Raw genomic sequence first — 21,781 nt, forward strand, 5'->3', positions numbered from 1 at the left:
GATTTATCATGTTCAAGACAAAATGAAAGCCCTACATGCTGTTTTAACTATGCTGACACTGACTATGCATCTTGGTTCATGGCCTAAGTAAAACTAACCAAAGTACCCAGTGTTGCCTGGGTATATTTGTAGAATGGGTTAATTAAAGAAAGCTAAGGTTTATGTGTTTTTAAAATAGTGGCTCTGTTGTTATTGCTAGCTGTCCCATCCGTTATCAACACTCCTCTCTATTAATGTTTCTGCTCTCACAATTTGAGAATTTGTTCTTCTTGGGTCCAAATGGATTCCAGAATTGCGTTAACTTCATGCTAGATTGTAACCTTGTATGCCATCATGTCTGATTCATCCTCTCATTTCAAGATGGACAGTTCATAGTGCTTAAATTATGAAAAAAGTCAACAAAGCAGGAGTTAAATGACAACTCTTTGATTCCCCTATGTGTCATGCTGCACTTCCACTCTTGATCAAGTCTCACCCATTATCCCCCTACAAAAGTATAACATGCTCCTTTTTATATTGTAGAAGATAGAAGCAGCACATGCCGTTGCCCAGATAAGTAATGTTAAGCGCTGGTCATTTTTTCTGCTAGTCTGGCTTCAGTATGTAGGATGTTTCACTTGCGTTGACCCAGCAGGTGGCACTGGAGTGCAAACTGCAGTACACAGGGAAAAAAACCCACTGGGACCTCAAAATTGTGGGCTGCAAAGTATTGTAGTACAGTATATCTTCTCTGTATGATGCTAGAAAGCACCTATGCAAAATTAGGTCCAGATATGTCAATGGGTGTAGGATTGTACAGGGAACAGACAGACAGACATTCTACTTTATACATTTAGTTGACTAGACATATTGTAATGGGTGTTCAGTGTTACGTTGTACGGCCACTACAAGCACACAAACGAACAAGAAATGTATCCTTACCTAAAAAAAACAGGACCAAGAATCTGCAATAAAAGGATTGTTTCTAATGTCTTTCTTTTATCACAAGGAGGAGAATGTGCTGATAGCACATTACCGCATCCACCACACGACAAATCACCTGGATTGGGACCAGAGAGCGACGGGTGGCACCTCAACATCACACTGGAATAGTGTGAGGTTTTTGACGGTGGCTAGAAGGCATGTTTTCTTAAACTGAAACATGTTCTGCTTCAAAGTGGCTATATTTGGTAAGTTTAAAGGCTTTTTCTATCACGTAAGGATGCAGGGTTCCATACAGTCCCATTGTAAGCTGCAAGAACGGACAAAGTATTTTTAAAATGTATAAATAACACTTACTTTATAACATAATTTTATGTGGCAAATTAATATATATTACATGATAGTGAAGAAATAATTTCACCTTGAAAAATACTGAACTTACCCATTAAGGCGCATGTTTAGTTTTAAAATAATCTCTAAATTGTCACAATATGACTGATGGCTGAATTCTGCATGCATACCCTGCCACGGATGTCCCAGGTTGGTCCCTTTCTGTATCTTAACCTATACAGCCTAGCTTCAGAATAAGAGACAGCCTCCTCTCTGATGTTAGTGCAATCGTATATGCACCAGGTTCGCAATCTCCTTTGACTTAGTTACAAAATAGTCTGATTGATTAAAAAATCTGCATTCTTATAGTTTGACGATGTATATAAAAAACAATGTGAATTATTCTAATAATATTTATTATTTATCAGTTATTACAATGTTTCGCTGGTTTTTTAAACAATTTCTATAACAACCCAAACCAGAAATATCGACGCAAGCAGACTACGCATTTGTTTTTATTTATTTATTCAGGTGAATAGGCCATATGTTGGAAATGAGTTCTATATCTGTAAATGTGAATTTCACGCCATGCGTCAAGTAATCAGCAGTGAGGCAGCGGAGGAAGTGATTCAGTTGCACGTCCGGGTCGTTTAGGTTGTTTTGCTTGTTAGCTGTCAGTCAGTCTGCATGTTTGCAGCACAGAAAGATGTTAAAGGGTACCCATTGGAATTCGCTTGAATATTATACATGCCAATGAAAGGATTAAATTGGAGTAGCAATTAAGGACTGGTCCAATGTCTTGCTCGTGGCTTTAGCTGCAGAAATACATATTTTGTTATTGTTTTCTGTGTTCATTTGCATTAAGGTAGACGACAGGCGACAGTAGCCTAATCGAACGAGTGCAATTCAAATGAATTACAGTGTGCTGTGTTCATCTGTAGAGGGTGTTAATTACCGCAGTTGCTTCAGTAACTGAGTTAAGAGGATGGAAGCCCTAATGTCCGTGTCCTTCAGAGAAGAATTGGCCCCGACTGTGGAGCAGGCCGTGAAAATGGCGGTGGACACGGTGGTTTATGAGTTAGCCAAACTTATGCACGGCAAGCTGGCAGATTTTCAGAAGGACGCGGCAGCCAAGCAGAGGGAAAACTTGAATTTGAGGTTGCGACTGGACGCCTCTGAGCGTGAGCTCAAAGCCATGCGCAAGTACATGGATCTGGCATACCATAAGATGGCCAAATCCAGTGCAAGTGCACAACAAAAACCTGTCTCTGATGATCCCTTCCTCGGCCACTTTCTCGGGAAGCTGGACGGAACCTCTGAGCTGCTGTTTCCACTTCGACCCAAAGAGGAGGTGCAGTCTAACACCGAGGGATGCCCAGATTTTGCTGGAAATGGCAATGGAAGCAACAGTCCGAAGTCTGGTTCTGCACTGGGGAATATAGACATTGCGGAGGGTCGATCGGATCACAGTGTCCTGAGCGACGCGGCTGATGTGACAGCTTTATTTCAAGAAAATGCAAACAAAGCGAACAGTGAACTGCACGTTTCTTTCCACGATCGAGTTGGACTGGAAGAACCAGGTGCACTTTCTTGGAACCAAACTGAGAAAGGTAATGGGGTAAAGGTAATTTAAAAACTGAGATCGTCTTGGAGTTAACATTTATTTAGTGTCTTTACTACAAAGATAAATACTAATTCTGAAAGAAATTTATACTCTAATATCGTACCACCTAAATCAACCCCTCTTCCGAAAAATAAAATTAAAATGAAATAACGTTTCGCTATTAAATCTTCATTCGGTTACATTTTCCTTGGGCATTAAAGGTAACCTATTAATTATTTTTTCTTTTTAATTGGCACTGCTTTAATTGTAAAATAGTTTGTTTTTAATTGCATATGATGTCTCGGCTCATTCAGGTTATTCAGATACATTCTTCTGCATATAGTGTGTACACTGGTCTTTAGAAGTTTGAGTAGTTTCGCCACATATATGCAGGGCACTAAATGAGGCATTAAACATTTTCCGATCTAACAATTGTGACACTCAAGTCCAGGTTCAGCAGTGTCTTGACTCAGAATGACTGAACATTGCTAAACATTTTCAAGGTGCATTCTTTTCAGAGCCTGATTTTCAAGACCACCAAGTTGTATTGGTGGAGTCTTGATGCCCATTTCTGTAATAATGCTAAACAGATTAATCATAATGAAACATGCAGAGGGTGGCTTATTGGTTATTGCTTTTGTCTTGCCGTTCCAGTGTTTTGGGTTTGAATCCTGGCCTAGGGCACTGCCTTTATGAAATTTGCATGTTAGGTACTGACCTAGCGTGAATATGCACCACAAGGTTGGTTCACCACCTACCTGTTACCCGAAGTTTAAAAATTATTTTGATAAACCATTCATACTGAACATTGTTAAGCATTTATCAGCTTGGTAAACAGAGTTGCTTAAAATGTTACATGTGATTCTTAATCTCTTTTATCAAACAGCTATGTATTCTACCTTAATTGTTAGGCATTTGTTGCTTCTCATAGTACATCTTTAGACAAGAATTTTTTGTTTCATTTAGAGGTTGAAGATAAAACAGATTTTAAACAATTTGACCAGAGGCCCAAGAGAGTTCCAATTAAAGGGATGAATGTGGAGGCACTTAATTATGCTCAGGATGTCTCTGAACTTGGTCCTGTGCACATCAAGGAGGAAGACAGTGAGCTGGACTCTGAAGGCGATCTGGACTCTGTGCTTGTCAAAGAGCATCCTAATTTGGAATCCCTGAACATTGAATGGGGTGACACTGATGACAGCAATGGGACTCCAGAAGGTGTGGGACTTCAGTCAAGCAACAACCAGTTATGTCCTCCACCATTAGCCTGTGGAAGTACTGCTACAGAAAAAGAGGGAACCGTACAGGGGGCTTCCCAAGTAAGCTCCCATCTTCCTAGGCTGTCTTCTTCAGAAGGTGTAAAAGGTGTGTATTGCTCAGTGACACTTTTGACCCAGAACTTTCATAGCAAGCAGCCAGTTGATAGAGAAGAGGCAACGTGTTTAGTGATGTCTAACAACTTGTGAGTCTATTGTTCTTTAGTTTCTTTTTCTCTCAGTATGCCTGTTTATTCATACCTATATGGATGTTTATTTATCACACAATATTTTCAATTTTCAAGTTTGAGTTTTTTCACATGATGTATTGATGACCAGTTTAGATAGCAAGGTAGCATTTTCTGCACATTGTTTTGTGTGTATATTGTATAATGTAAAAACTGTATAATGGATTTTTCACATAATTTGTGAGTGTACAAGTTATCTTTGTAAAACTGTGATGAGCTGGTAGAAGGTGTCGGCTTTCAAATCCATAAATTACAGATCAGGACCATACATTTCTTTTCTGTTGTTCAGTTATCCACAAGTTACTAAGATCCAGTTCAGTTTTTAGTGGTTTTAACCAGTGGTAGTAGTCTATGGAGGATTGTGGGCAAACATTTTGAGAACGCTTGGCCAAGACTGCAAATATTGTACATGCAAACACTTTGTCTCATTTTTAGATGTAGAGTAGCAAAAGTACTCTATGTAGATGAACTCATATAGGTGAGTAAAATGTTAAGAATCTCAAGAATAAATTCTGGGATTTTTTTGTGTTTTTGCATGAAATGCTAAACTGATTCCAAACACACATTATTAAATGGGGTGAGTTCACTTTGACTTCAACATACCATATATTTTTGATTCTCCATTTGGAATTTATTTCAAAACTTTTATATTTGAAAAGGACTGGAAAATGGCAAATTTTATTCCGTTATATGAGAAGGGTGACCGTACAGATCCAAGCAGCTATAGACCAGTAAGCTTAACATGCATCACAGGAAAATTAGGATTGAGCAACTCATGTACAGTAATAATAGTTTTTCTGAACAGTCTACATAGGTTCAGAAGAGGGAGGTCATGTTTTACTAACATGCTGGATTTCTATGAGGAAGCAACAAAAGGGTAAGATCAAAGTGGAGCATATGTTATTATTTAACATGACCTTCAGAAAGCATTTGATGAGGTGCCACATGAGAGGGTGCACATCAAACTAGAAGAAGTGGGAGTGCAGGGTGATGTTTGTAGATAGGTGCAGATTTGGCTTAGACACAGAAACCAGAGGGTGATGATGGAAGGAACTTTTGTAGAATTGGCTGATGTTGAGAGTGGTGTTCTGCAGGGGTCAATGCTAGGGCTCACTGCTATTTTGAATATAAATAAATGATTTGGATTGGAATATAAATAACAGCTTGTTAAATCTGCAGATGATACCAAGATTGGTGGATTGGCAGATAATCTAGAATCTGTGAAATCATTACAGCAGGACTTGGACAGCATACAGGCTTGGGCAAGACTGAAGTGTTTAAAATTACGAAGAGAATTAGTACAGTTGAGCGAGACAGTTATTTTAAAATGAGCTCATCAAGAACACGGGGACACAGTTGCAAACATGATAAGGATACATTTTGTACAAACATTAGGATGTTTTCTTTACACAGAGAACCACTGACACTTGGAATACACTACCAAGTAGACAGTAAGACTTTAGGGACTTTCAAAACTAGACTTGATGTTATTTTAGAAGAATTAAATGGATAGGATTAGTGAGCTTTGTTGGGCTGAATGGCCTGGTCTTGTCTAGATTGTTCTAATAAACAAATCGTGATACCTCTGTCTTTGATTAAAAAAAAAAATAATAATAATAAAGTGCTGCAACTTTTAATATATATATATTCCTAAATTAATAATTTAATAATCAGAAGTATTCAAGATTTTTTTTTGTATTTTTATTTGCACGTAACATAATATGCTAGTTGGTTAATATAAGTTTCTGTTTTTCTCTATAGCTTTGATAACTGATCAGGTCCCGCTTTCTCCTGCTGAGATGTACCATGCAGGTAATAGTAAAAATCATACTATTTTATTTTTCTTTTGTGCTGTAAACATTTTCAATATGGAAAATGCATCTCTGATTTACTGTTGTTTGATTGATTACCAAATTACTTCACATGTTTTATCACGGTAGTGGTCTAAAGCAGATACTCCTAAACCTGTTTTGGCAAGGTTGTGTTGAAAACTTGATTTGTTCTCTCAAGAGTAAGTAATAATCTATCTTCTAAATAAAAGACTGTGTATGCTTGAATCTATTTATGCAATAACTTGGAAACGGTTTCAGCTATTTATGATCTATTCTGGAAATCTGTGTAATCAGATCTGACACTTTCCTAATCTCCAGTTTAGTTTTATGAGAGAGATATGAAATAATTTGTCCTCTTTAAAACTGCCCTCTTTGTTTCTCTGTGTATTCCTTTGGAAATCCCAGTGGATACATTGGTCTCTAAAACCATGCTTAGTATTTACAAAATATTTACCAAATATAAAAAACATTTTTAATTGGTATTGACACATTATTTTTCTTTTTCATATAGGTATGTTTTGATAACCAATTGCAATAAGAATATATCCAAAAAGTACATATCCTCCTTATTAACAAAAAGGAAGCAACATGAGTTTCATGGAATTTTATTTACTAAACCTTATACAAATATGTAAAACCTTAGTGCAACAGTAATCACCATCCTCCAAGAGCCCACAAGCGACCAATTTATTAAAACATTCTTAAACAGAATATAGATTCTAAGTTCATGCGTCTCATGGTAACTTGATAAACACCTTTATGAAATCTAATAGTCCTGGTCTTGGTTGACCTGTGTTTATTAAACAGAAGGAGAGTGACTTGGAAATGATCCTAAAGGGTTTCACTCTAACAAGTGGTGCACACTATGGCTGTCAGATTGGATTTTACTATTCAAATTTAATTTGAAAAAGGTTATTTGAAGGCAAAGGCTAACGTTCAATTATAAAAGAACACTTGTTTGATTTTTTTTTTTTTTTTACCTTGTACAAATTTTGTCATTGTGTTCATCCAGACAAGCTTTGCAAACCTGTCATATTTTGCTGATTTTTTTTTTTTTTCACAACATTGTTCATAATGTTGAATTATTAGCGTCTTATCTTCATCAGTATATACACCATTTTGAGACAGTTTTGTCTATCCCACTGTTCCCCTTTTGATTAAAAGAGCTGTTTTTCTAGATACATCTCTTGTGCACATAAAGTATCATTATGCTTCCGATCCTGTCCTGATTTACTGTTGAACCTGTGATCCCTGACTGTCGTTTAATGCAAAGATGATCACTTTAATGTAAATTAAAAATAACTGTCATACTTCTGTTTTTAATTTTGATATTTTAATGATTTAAAGTCTCAATCACCAATGCACATTCATGGGGTCTCCATCTCATGTGGCTACTTTCATGGGACAAAACATGTAAAACAAAGTATTCAGCCCACCTTTATTGCAGCATTTCTGCATCTACAAACATGTAAAAGACTCCATTTCCTTTAGTCCCATCTATTTTTAATTGACCACTGGCTCCTGCTTACAGCACTCAACTGACTTTCAGCGCTGCAAACGTACCAAGTTGGAGTCTGCACATTTTACTTTGCACCAGTACAATTTTTATTTATTTTATAATTTACTACATTCTACACATTTTGTGACTTTCTTCAAAGTTTTTCTCTGTATCGCTTTTTACATTTCTGTAAACATTCAAACTTGTTTTGCAGAATTTAAGTTGCTTTGAAAACTATTCATCTACTCTATAAAATAAAAATTGCAATGAAGATTAAGTAGTTAAACATCATTACGATGCAACATTTAGTACATTCACTTACTTCACTAGTGAGACACGAATAAACTGACAATGCCTCAATTTATTTAAAAGAAAGGTGGATAGTGACCTCGCCTCTTCTGGTCTCAAAGACCAAAACGCTGCGTCATTTGAGAAAAATAAAATAGCGACTGCATTTAGAGTATTTAAGCAATCATGGGCAATTTTGTCCGAGTGTCATATGAGCATTACAAGCAGTGTTAAGTAATCACTAGTTCTTGCTTTCTGACCACATCACTTTATATGTACAGAGAATCCTGTTCTGATAAAAGAATGTTCTTTCAAACACATTTTCTTTTGAAGGCTGCATTATCCATTCAACATGGTCATAAGTGCTCTATGCTTCATAGATGCACAGAGAGTAAAAAAAATATATATATATATACATATACATATACATATATATATATATATATATATATATACTAGCCATGTGCGCCCAACTATGTTGCGCGTGTTAAAGTTGTCTGTGAACAGCTCCCTGTTTAAACGCGGCTGCCAGTTGCACAGAATTATGATTTTTTGATCAGCTGCTGAGGTTGCCAAGTGAAGCGAGCAGGGGGCAAAGCCCCCTAGTATATAAATAAAAAATATATATACAGTTGTGCTCAAATGTTTACATACCCTAGCAGAATTTGTGAAATATTAGCCATTGTTTGGGAAATATAAGTAATTATGCAGAAACGTTTTCCTTTTAATTAGGGGGTGTGCTCAAGCGAAGCAATTTATTATCTCATAATTGAGTGCCCTTTTTAAATCCTAATGATAATTGAAATTACTTAAATAGGCCTGACCAAAAGTTTATATACCCTTGAATGTTGGGGCTGGTAAGATACACACGAGTTGACACTCAGGTGTGGACACTCTCCCTTAATTTGATCCTGTAACTTCTTTAATTGTAATCGGTGTCTGTGTATAAATAGTCGATTTAAATTTATGACCTTGCTGGATACTGAGCCCTGGGGAAAGCAAAAGAACTGTTAAAGGACCTGTGAAAAAAAGGTTGTTGAATTGTATAAATCAGAAAAAGGGCATAAAAAGATATCCAGTAAAAATAACTGTCAGTAGTGTTCAAACTCTGTTGTTACCAAGCTAACGTCAGGTAGACCAACCAAGATTTCAGCCACAACTGCCAGGATTATTTGTCAAGATGACAAGAAAGACCCACAAGCCATATCAGCTGAAAATACTCAGCCAACAAGCAGTGATGCTATTTCCAGATGCACAATAAGGAGGTATTAGAACAAAAAAGGGCTGCGTGGTGGAGTTGCAAGAAAAATCCTCTACTGTACCAGCACAACAGAACAGCTCACTTACAATATGCCAAACAGCATCTAAACAGGCATCAAAACAGTATCATGCTGTGGGGATGTTTTTCAGCGGCAGGAACTGGGAGACTAGTCAGGATAAAGGGAAAGATGACTGCAGCAATGTACAGAGACATCCTGGATGAAAACCTGCTCCAGAGCGCTCTTGACCTCATACTGGGGTGACGGATCATCTTTCAGCAGGACAACGACCCTAAGCACACAGCCAAGATATCAAAGGAGTGGCTTCAGGACAACCCTGTGAATGTCCTTGAGTGGCCCAGCCAGAGCCCAGACTTGAATCCGATTGAAAATCTCTGGAGAGATCTTAAAATGGCTGTGCACCGACGCTTCCCATCCAGCCTGATGGAGCTTGAGAGGTGCTGCAAAGAGGAATGGGCGAACCTGGCCAAGGATAAGTGTGCCAAGCTTGTGGCATCATATTCAAGAAGACTTGAGGCTGTAATTGCTGCCAAAGTTGCATTGACAAAGTATTGAGCAAAAGCTGTGAATACTTATGTACATGTGATTTCTCAGTTTTTTTATTTTTAATAAATTTTCAAAAGCCTCAAGTAAACTTTTTTCACGTTGTCATTATGGGGTGTTGTGTGTAGAATTCTGAGGAAAAAAATTAATTTAATCCATTTTGAAATAAGGCTGTAACATGAATGAATGTGGAAAAAGTGATGCGCTATGAATACTTTCCGGTTGCGCTGTATGTGCACAACTGTGTACAGTATGTACTGTATAGTCACACCTTAAAACTGAGCTTTAATAGAGATACAGTCAGTATCCTAATACAGTATTTCCTAACACAGGGTCATGGGAGTCTGCTGGAGCCAATCCCAGCCAACACAGGGCGCAAGGCAGAAACAAATCCCCGGGCAGGGCGCCAGCCCACTGCAGGGCACACGCGCACACACCCCCACGCCAAGCACACACTAGGGACAATTTAGAATCGCCAATACACCTAACCTGCATGTCTTTGGAGTAGTGGGAGGAAACCGGAGCACCTGGAGGAAACCCACGCAGACCCGGGGAGAACATGCAAACTCCACGCAGGGAGGACCCGGGAAGCAAACCTAGGTCTCTTTACTGTGAGGCAGCAGCACTACCACTACACCACCATGCTGCCCCATAGAGATACAATAAATGAAATTGAAGTAACATTGAAATACTGTCATAAGTAGTCATATTACAGTATTAATATTGTTGTTAATGTATTATTACTGTATTTCATTAATTATTAATTTATATGATGTATGTATTATGCTAATACTAGGGTACTTGATGTTAGGTTAGACTAGGTTACATCTGGTCAGGTGTATACCTCACACTTAATTTTGACAAAAATGACACAATGCGCTTCCCTGCATGCTGCTGGCGTGCGGCTAGGTTTTCGCATGGAGTGCAGTGACGCAGTTGTGCCACCTTGTATCCAAAGTCAGCATGGTGAAAATGACATCATACATAGAGGCACACCCCCAACCCCCTTAACATATGTCAACCTAATTAATCACAGAATCATGCTCTGTTTGAAACCATATGTTGTTTTTAAGCGAAACATGACTGTATATGTATTAATGTAAGAAACTGTGGTGCCACAATTTAAGCTTTATTCTTCTTTAAGCTGACATTATTGCTCACACTCTTGACAAATATTTGCTCACTCAGCCATCAGTTCTAGTAGGAAGACGACAACTGCAGATTCTTCCCTTTTACAGGTTGCAATGTGCTGGATTTGGATGTCTCTTTTAATTAAATAACAGTTGGCCTAGTACTGCTAGGATGTTTTATTTTTGGTTTTTATTCTTGCTGTGGCTGCTGCCACTGTCATCATTACCATAATAATGTTTTTTAAAAAAAGGGCACACAGACATAATAATCAGAATTGTTAACCTGTGTTAGAATACATTTAAATGTTTACCTATTTCTATTTTGAATATTCAGACTTTAGCTGTTGGCTAATTGGACAACCCTAGTCCACAAATCTGTCTTGCTGTTTCCTGTCCTTATTGAAATACTTTTCCATACAAAACTTTGATGGGAAAAGTTCAAACACTTTTTAAATAATGGATCTGCACCAAATGGTTATTGCTTACTGTTATTCATGGAATTTCTTTAATGGTGTCAAAAAGAAATACTTGTCTTCATTTGGAAAAAGACAATTTGGCTTCACTGTGCTTTATGTTGTATCTCTTAACTTAAAAACGTTGTATGTAAAGTTGAAAAAAAAGGCGGATTTGACCGCCATCTAGTGGTACGATTTATGAATTCAACTCTATGGTGTACAAGCTGAATGGCTTATGTATCAGTGAATGTCATTCTTTTACACAGAGAGCAAACAAAGGTAGGCATGGTACGTAACTAAATCGGCGTCCGATGTTGAAAGCTTTTTATTTGCAATCGTATTTGTAGTTTAAATTATTTTAAAGATAGTCTAAAGTTAGCACACTATCAATCAACTAATACTTAGGAGGACAATGATATCACATTCAAGTTGAATTTATGCTTAGTGGTGAAAACATGGGTGCATTTTATATCTTGCTCCACACTCACAGACAAGGGTGCACTTATTTTACATTTCTTTTATATTATTTTAGTATTTTCTATTTTAATTAAACATATGTGATAAAAAATTGTTTCCATTGATTTTACTGTATTTTGAGGATTTGTAACGTTAAAAATTTGTCTGGTGATGATGTTGAGCCAGATGATTGTTACAATTCAAAATATGAGTAATCTACACCAGATTTTCCAGACCTTGTACCACACAATAGTGATCGCAAGCCAGGATTCATCAAGGTATACTCATGGGCATAGTGAATGTTGGATGTCCAGTGTCTTCACTCCTGACTTGGTTCAGCTCCAGGATTGTATAAATGCATCATCACTGACATATCTCAACACCACAGTAGCCAAGATTATCATTTTATGTAGCATCTCTTTGGATGTCTTGTGTAGCACATCTTCAGATTTGAATGTTCTAATCCAGTATGTTACAAATTCTTGACACTGGTGACCTTCTCCCTAATACCACACTCTTCAAATTGAGAAGTAACTTAAAAGTGGCCAATGACAGTAATGCTACTGAAAAAATGAAGAAGAGAAAAAAAAGGTAATTTCTGGAAGATTATGCTGTTTCACAATCACAGTTGCAAAGGTTGCTTGCTTCAGTTTTTAACAGAATGGTTGTAAACCATCAAGTGTTTGACCCCATTTTAAGGAGTGTCTCAATTTCAGCAGTATGTCCCAAGTAAGCTCGATCTAGTGGACAGTCAAGAAGTTTGTGAAGTCTTCAGCTGGATAGGCTTGTTTTTAATTGTTTAAGTTTATCAAGGTGTTTAAGCACTCCATTTGCAGGTTTCAGCACTACAAGAAGTGGGTTTTGGAGGCTTGGTTGTTGCACATTTGGGTGACACCCTGCTCTCTATTGCAAAGGTATACTGTGATCACTTCTTCATAACAATGACACTAATCAATCAGATGCTAGAAAAGCAGGTGTATTTCATTGTTTTTACTAAATAGCACATTTATGAAGAACAGGGCTACTAAAGTATTGAAAAGGCTCCCATATGTCAAGAACATGAAACAGCTTGGAAGATGTGCCCCTGTGTCAGGTCCAGAAAAGATGGGAAAATGTGTATGCTAAAATGGTTTACTAGTAAACCAGTTTTGATGCTTTCTGCTGTTCATGCTGCATAGCCGCTGACACCTAATAGCGGTGGTCAAAGAAAGACCAAGAGTTTGTGAGTGTCACACGGCCAAGTGCTGTGTGAGAGTATAACTAAAAGATAGGCAGGGTTGACTTGGCAAACACCGTGATAATTTACTACCAGTTCAGTGCCAAACCAAAAAGTGGATAGTACGGGTACTGATGCACTTCATTGATGTAGCTTTAGTGAACAGCTGGTTATTGTATCACAGAGAAAGAATTGAGTGAAATATACTCAAGAAAAGACAGTAGCAGGGGCATACATTGTGAAGAAAGTTGAGGATGTTGACCACACCAATCCATTTTCTGTCACTGCAGTACCACACAATTCTACTTGCACAGCATCAGCTTGACATCTGCCTTGCAGAGAAAAAGTTTGCACTAGTAAGTCTCAGATACACTGTACGGAATGTGATATGTTCCTGTGGTAGCAATGCAGGTGCAACTGTTTTGTAGCATTTAAGACTTCTTGGGGGCAGACAGAACAATGCACTGTAAACTATTGTTCTGAATGCTTTTACCAGTTCTTTCTCTCTTACCAGTTACCAGAAATTGCAGTATGATTGTACTTTTAAAAAGCATCATCAGTTTTCATTGCACTCAACTTTATAACCTTTCATACTTTGATTATTCTTTTGAAGTAATGCATACATTTTTGCGTGTGCTGGAAATTTATGTGCACATACTGATTGTAACTATAAATTATGATAGTATGTCTTTGCACTGCAGCATTACTACAGTTAAAATCATAGTTTGATGCAATCCAACTACTTCTTGTTTTAAGATGCTTAGTTTCCAGGTGCTAATATTTACAATTAACAATTAAAAATTAAAATTTCAATTTCTGAAATTAAAGCAAACCACTGCCTTTGTATAAATATTAGTTAAGATGTCTTTAGACATTTGTGCACCCAGTCACTTTCAGTTTCTCCCATTATTTCATACTCTTTATCTGTCCAGACAGTTCAGACTATGCAATTTACACCCACCAACCAAGTTACTATTGATTCAACATTTAGTCAGCGAAACATACGGTGTACCTTTATATTCCAGCTCATTCCAAACCAGGTTTGAGAAAAACCAGGAGCTAACTCAACAGTAATAGGCAGAGGGACTCCCACATAACAAGACTTTTTGTCTTAATATGGGAGAAAAAGAGCGTCCTGAAAACTCATGGAAAACAAGACTGTTGTTAACCTTGATCTCAGCCTGTGTCCTGTCACTTCTCCACTATTCTTCACTTAAAAAAAAAAAAAATCCCAAGAAACATTAAACACAAGTTTTTTATAAACACATTTGTATTATCATAAGCTGTATGTTATCATGTTACTTTATTTTAATTCATGTTACTCATAGATAATGTTTTCTAGTGTAAGTGCCATATCAATCATTTTCATTGCTTTTTCTCTTTTTTCTTTAGATGGAAAAGAAAAACCCTCTTTCATTAACTCAAAGGGCACAGTCTCTATGAATAGTGATGCTTGTTTGGAGGGCAGTTCCAATCTGAAAGTATTACATCACTGCAGTGACTGTGGAAAGAGCTTTACTCGGGTCAGCACCCTCAAGACCCATCAGTTAATACACTCTGGAGAAAATCCTTTCCGGTGCTTGGATTGTGGAAAGATGTTCAGAGAATCTGGCAAACTAAGGAAGCACCTGCTCAGCCACTCTAAAGAACTCTCCGAGTCCCCACATGGGTATGGGGAAACTTTTATATCTGCTGTAGGTCTTCAGCAACATTTCCCATCTGCAGATCCAAGTTTGAATGCAAGCACGGAGAACAGTAAGAAAGAAGAAGTTAAAGAGCCAAAATCACACAAGATGGCATTAAGTGTGTGTCATTGTAATCAGTGTGGTAAGCGATTTACTCGAACCAGCACCCTTAAAATACACCAACTAATTCACACAGGAGAGACACCATATCGCTGTAATGTATGTGGGCGAGGGTTCCGGGAATCGGGAAAGCTGAAGAGACACCAACAGGTTCACAGTGTCGACACGCCTTATCACTGTGTTAAATGTGGGAAGAATTTCAGACTCTTGGGCACATTTGAACAACACCAACTTATGCATTCTGGGCAGAGCCCATACATATGCACTGACTGTGGTAAAAAATTCAGTCGACTGAGCAACCTTAAGTCTCATCAACGTATTCATACAGGAGTGACCCCGTTCCGATGCTCTGAATGTGGCAAGGGCTTCACTTTGCTTCCGAGTCTCAGGAGACACCTGCGCATACACACAAATGAAGCACCTTTTCAATGCACTGAATGTGGCAAGAGCTTTAGACATCCAGAAACGCTTAAGTCACATCTGCGTATTCATACTGGAGAAACACCGTACTGTTGCTCAGATTGTGGAAAGAGATTCAGTTGCTTACAGAACCTTAAAAGACACCAACGGATTCATATGGGAGTGGCTCCCTATAAGTGCAATGATTGTGGGAAGTGTTTCCGTCACTCTGATACTCTGAAATCTCACCGTAGAATCCACACAGGAGAAACCCCATATCACTGCACTTCCTGTAGCAAACGTTTCAGGAGACTTGATGCTCTGAAAAAACATCAGAGAATTCACATTAGGGACCTGGCAACAATGGCCACTGTGAAAGCAGAGTAAAATTCATTGGTGAAGTTTACGTAACTTGAGCCTGCTAAGTTTGCTTTAGGTTTAAAACAGATAGCTCATTGTATATCATCTCAGCTGCCAGGTTACCACATACTATATATTGGTGACAAAACCAATCACTCATCTCAAATGTTGACACTTTAATATTATAGTATTTGTTTTTCTTATGTTTTTTTTTTAAGCAACATCTCCGATGTTTCTGTGTGGTAGAGGAGGTGTGATTGTGTAGTAAGTGATTCATACTCAAAGTGGTATTAGAAATCATTGAACACTATCTTACATTTGAGGTCATTTCATGATTTTAGGTGAGCACAAGATGTACACTAACAAAATATCGTAACCTTTAAAATTAATTATTGTGTTAGACCTACCATCAAAGTACTTACTGTATTGTTTATACAGTAGCTGTGACTATGGTGTATACCCTTTGGTAGTTAAATGTAAAGCTTATGTGTAGCAAGTGAAGACCATACTGGGAAATTAATGGGCAGTTATTGATATTATATCTTTTGCCTGTTCTGCAGCAGGAGCCTTTTTCTTTCTTATTGCCGAGTTGTTATATCTAAGCCCTTTCCACTCAGATGCATCTGTATCTGTAGTTTTATTTTTTGAGGCAGAATATTTTTTACTGTTTTTTTCTCCTTTGTGTCAGTTCGGTATCCATTTTGTTTTTGTGACCAACAGTGGTAGAAACAAAAAAGTGAGATTAATATATATTAGAAAAGTAGATTTATGCTGGAAAGGGTTTGCATTGCTTTGCTCGACAAGGCAAAATTATTTAATTGGTTAAAGTGTACATAGAACAGAAAGTGCTCAGTAAGTAAATGCAATACTTTAAAAAGATGAGGAAGAAAGCCTAATGTATCATCATGCCTGCTGAGCAAGATTCCAGTTCTTTAAGGGATGCCAAATAAGAAAAACTCTTAGTGGTGAGTGCTTATTTCATGCAGTGGCACTGGTAAAGAATTGGGTAACAAACAACCACACAGTTTGGTCTTAAAAGAAAATTTACCTCAATGTCCCTCATAATTGTTTTCTTGCCTTAATCATTTTTATGGACCAGAGATGTTTGCAGTTTCCATTCATCCTTTTTTATTCTTTCTTAAAAGTCCTTACAGTAGAGGGCCGATTTGTGCTGCTTTGGCAGTTATGAATGGATGGCTGAATACAAATGTAGACAAAGTTCATCACAATCACTCATACTGGGCCAATTTAGAGTCACCAATCAACCAACTCGCCTGTGTTTGGTATTTTATGTTAAGTAAGCACATGGTGAAAAAAAAGCAATGCAGACATAAGCAAAAGGTGTAAACTTTAAACAGACATTGACTGAGCCCATGTTCAAACCAAGGTACCTGTAATTGTAAGGCATCTTTGCTTAGCACTTTGCAGTTATCATTTTAGTAAAGTTTTTATAGAGTGATTGTGAAATGAGCCTCAAGTCTCCACTAATACGATTGGGTGGTCTACAAAAAGATCAATGAAAAGAATGCATCTTAAAAATCTATAGCAATGTACAGCCATGCTGTACTGACACCAGGCTGAATCTGGAGCACTTAAGTGTTAAAAACAATATTGCACAAAATGTCTATTAAGGCCGTGCATTTATGTACTTGAATAACTGAAACTATTAATAACCAGTTTGTTAGTTAAATGTAAATTATTGCTTTGGTATGACCAGAATAAACAAGGATATCACTATTAAATCTTCCTGAAGTTGTGAAAGAGAGAGAGGGAGGTTGGGAGCATGCACCACACTAATTCGAATGGTGTGTCACTATAAAAAGAACAATTTTATTTGGAACTGATTAATTTCCAAACATAATTAACATTATCAGATACATTGAAATCGGTGACGTTGACAGCATGATATTGCTGATATTTTCATATTGAAACACTCCGTCAACTGCTTTTTTCACTAATAAAACCTTGCAAATTATTCTTGCAGTAATAAATAACCGAAAGCACAGTGTTGAATTTTGGTAGTTGATCAAATTACTCTCCTTTTTTAGTTTGCACCTAATATTGCTTTTATTATCACATTATAGATAGTTAATGTCACAAGTGCTGTTTATCACATATTATCTATCATACAATCAACTTAAGAATTGTTGGCATCCTTCATGAAACTGAGCAAAAATGAATGTGTCTGTAAAACATGTTTCAAAATTAATGATACTCTTTCACTTAATATTTGGAGATGCCTCTCCTAGAAAGGATAACAGCACAAACCTGTGCAGTGTGGCAAGGTTAGCGTAACCCCAAAATATCACCTAAATCCACACAGAAAAGGTCACAAAAGCGCAAAATCAATGGTTTGTAGTATCTTAGTCTCAGGATTTGAATCCTACTGATAATCAGTGGTCTGGCAGGACAAGGAGGACAAGGGTGGTCCACAACTGCACCCTTAAAAACTATCGAGGATCTTGAAGAAGTGAGCTCCAGCCTTGCTGCACTTTACAAGATTAAGTGTAGTTATCCTTTCCAGGGGAGGCTTCATCAAATGTTAACTGTTGGGATGCCAATAATTTTGAAACTTCACAGAAAAACACAAAACTTCATAATAAAAATGTTTGTTTTGGAAAACTATTGTGTTCAAAATATGTGGCTTCCCTACATGTTTGAGCCCAAAATAAGACACATTTTGTAAGGTCATTTTGTGCATTCATTTTCACTCAGTTTTACGATGGATGCTAATAATTCTTGAGATGAATAGATCAGGAGCACTAAATTGGCCTTATTAGCCTTGACTCCTGTGTTCTGATACTTTTGTTGTTGTTATTTCTTATCCTACTTGCTTTAAATCATGTTTAATTATAGTCATGTTTAAAATGAGGCGGAACAATCTTTTAAAATTACAGAAATGAACCTGAAACTTAAGTGCTGGGGATCAGAGTAAGAGCAGATTCATAAATAAATAAAAACGGAAATGTCTGTGGAAATAGCATGTAATCACATTGTACTGGCAAGTGAAATGTGGGATTTATGAATAACACTGTCAGAAAAGGAAAAGAAACACTGTCACACTTTATATACTTTAGAAATTAAAGCGTGCAGCAACAGCACTTTAAATAGAAGTACAAGTGGAAAAACAAGATATTTCAACATTCTGTTCCTGGCTTATTTCTTATGGTGTCTCATTTCTCTATTCACTAACAGTTTAAACGAATTAAAAATCTGTGGATTCCTCTTGTCCATAGAAATTTCAAGGTAAGAAAAACAATAATTCAAATGACTAGAGCAATGATGGATTGAATAGAAAAGGATAGAAATACAAATACAGAAAAGCAGTAAAGAGTTTGTCATTTAACACTAAAACCTATTAGCTGCAGCAAATAACTTCTACACATGTAGACATTGAATCTAAAAGATGGTATTTACACTCACCTAAAGGATTATTAGGAACACCATACTAATATGGTGTTTGACCCCCTTTCACCTTCAGAACTGCCTTAATTCTACGTGGCATTGATTCAACAAGGTGCTGAAAGCATTCTTTAGAAATGTTGGCCCATATTGATAGGATAGCATCTTGCAGTTGATGGAGATTTGTGGGATGCACATCCAGGGCACTAAGCTCCCATTCCACCACATACCAAAGATGCTCTATTGGGTTGAGATCTGGTGACTGTGGGGGCCATTTTAGTACAGTGAACTCATTGTCATGTTCAAGAAACCAATTTAAAATGATTCGAGCTTTGTGACATGGTGCATTATCCTGCTGGAAGTGGCTATCAGAGGATGGGTACATGGTGGTCATGAAGGGATGGACATGGTCAGAAACAAAGCTCATGTAGCCCGTGGCATTTAAACGATGCCCAATTGGCACTAAGGGGCCTAAAGTGTGCCAAGAAAACATCCCCTACACCATTACACCACCATCACCAGCCTGCACAGTGGTAACAAGGCATGATGGATCCATGTTCTCATTCTGTTTACGCCAATTTCTGACTCTACTATTTGAATGTCTCAACAGAAATAGAGACTCATCAGACCAGGCAACATTTTTCCAGTCTTCAACTGTCCAATTTTGGTGAGCTTGTGCAAATTGTAGCCTCTTTTTCCTATTTGTAGTGGAGATACGTGGTACCCGGTGGGGTCTTCTGCCGTTGTAGCCCATCCACCTCAAGGTTGTGCGTGTTGTGGCTTCACAAATGCTTTGCTGCATACCTCGGTCGTAACGAGTGGTTATTTCAGTCAAAGTTGCTCTTCTATCAGCTTGAATCAGTCGGCCCATTCTCCTCTGACCTCTAGCATCAACAAGGCATTTTCGCCCACAGGACTGCCGCATACTGGATGTTTTTCCCTTTTCACACCATTCTTTGTAAACCCTAGAAATGGTTGTGCGTGAAAATCCCAGTAACTGAGCAGATTGTGAAATACTCAGACCGGCCCGTCTGGCACCAACAACCATGCCACGCTCAAAATTGCTTAAATCACCTTTCTTTCCCATTCTGACATTCAGTTTGGAGTTCAGGAGATTGTCTTGACCAGGACCACACCCCTAAATGCATTGAAGCAACTGCCATGTGATTGGTTGATTAGATAATTGCATTAATGAGAAATTGAACAGGTGTTCCTAATAATCCTTTAGGTGAGTGTATATCAGCGTCAGTCCTGGAAATAAACACTGGCTTTTTTTTACACTACTGAGAAAACCAAATGTCAAAGTCTCCTGATGCTGTAAGGGGTCTGCCAAACAGCTGGAAAGGGCTGGCAGGGCAGGTGGCTGTAATGTTGGTTTTCATGAGTTGTATAACAATGACAACCTAAAAGGCCTGGCAATATTATAATTCATAAGTAACAAGGTTATCATTTTTAACAGATTAGGAGTATCCAATGTACACCATTATACCCTGTATGTAATTAAATAACAAAAATAATTGTATTCAGATATTTGCACTCGGCCCCTGGTTGACACGTTTGTTTTGTAATGTCTGGAATCGGCTTGTAAGGTTAAGTCTTTGTTTTGTACTTCTTTTTTTTAAAACTTAGGAGGCTTTATTCTGGATTTTTGTACCGTGACTATAGTTTACTTGTCGCACTTCCATTGTCTGAATAGTCGCAACTTATCTGTATCTTAATAAACTGCCACTTATTACTGTATTTTTATATACTGTTAAGATGTAAAATGCAAATTGCATTGTCTTTTTTTCTCAACATGCTTAAACAGGTGAATTGAACTTGATTTTATTTTTGCTTGTCCTTGTGTGCAGACAACCTGTATTTTTTTAGTAAAATAAAAAAAATATATATATCACTGACTTTGTTCTAATAAGTTGGCGCAGAAGAGCATTTTGATGCTGTTAAGGAAAGATTGTTCAGAATAGAATTCAAAATGCTTCTAGCAGCAGGCAGTATTCCAACTATTACTCATTTGTTTTAGTTTGTTAAATCTTCTCATTTTTACTGCCGATAACCATGTTTAAAAATTGACGTGATCATGCAAGTTCTTGTCACACCGTGCACACCTCTTCAGATTGTTAGATAATATGCTGTAATGGAAATTTTCCCTATGTGGTCTGATATTGAGTTGCATCATCCTTATAGGCAAACACACTGCTTAAACTAATAATATAAATTTTATTTCTTTTTGTAAATATTGAATACATTTTCTCAACCTTCACAAACAAGGCTGCATAAATGGTATGAGCCTCTAGACCTGAAGACTTTGACCAAAGCTAACTGGAGCTGTTTGTTTAATTAGTAAAGTGAGATTGAAGCCGAGTGTTGGTATTTCTCTGTCTGATATAAAAGGCACACAAAGTTTTGTTAATGACAAGAGTCCAGTCTTCTCAAGAAAGATCTCTAGACTTAAACCATGACTCAATCCTTAAGAAGAAAATTTGTTCATCCATCCATCCTCTTCCGCTTATCCGAGGTCGGGTCGCGGGGGCAGCAGCTTGAGCAGAGATGCCCAGACTTCCCTCTCCCCGGCCACTTCTTTTAGCTCTTCCGGGAGAATCCCGAGGCGTTCAGACACCCTGCGGAGGAAACTCATTTCAGTCGCTTGTATTTGCGATCTCGTTCTTTCGGTCACTGCCCACAGCTCATGACCATAGGTGAGGGTAGGAACGTAGATCGACTGGTAAATTGAGAGCTTTGCCTTATGGCTCGGCTCCTTT

General features: G+C 37.6%; 1 protein-coding gene across 1 annotated transcript; it reads left to right on the forward strand.

Moving 5' to 3' along the window:
* The first annotated feature begins 1,924 nt into the window (after positions 1–1,924).
* LOC120535816 (zinc finger protein 2-like) lies at positions 1,925–19,106 on the forward strand. Its single transcript, XM_039763908.1, has 4 exons — positions 1,925–2,861; positions 3,821–4,219; positions 6,120–6,170; positions 14,449–19,106. The coding sequence occupies exons 1-4, from the start codon at positions 2,237–2,239 to the stop codon at positions 15,645–15,647; spliced, it is 2,274 nt and encodes a 757-aa protein (XP_039619842.1). The 5' UTR covers positions 1,925–2,236; the 3' UTR covers positions 15,648–19,106.
* Positions 19,107–21,781: the final 2,675 nt, after the last annotated feature.

The sequence above is a fragment of the Polypterus senegalus genome, chromosome 9 (genome assembly GCF_016835505.1).
Source record: "Polypterus senegalus isolate Bchr_013 chromosome 9, ASM1683550v1, whole genome shotgun sequence".
Classification (NCBI taxonomy): Eukaryota; Metazoa; Chordata; class Cladistia; order Polypteriformes; family Polypteridae; genus Polypterus; species Polypterus senegalus.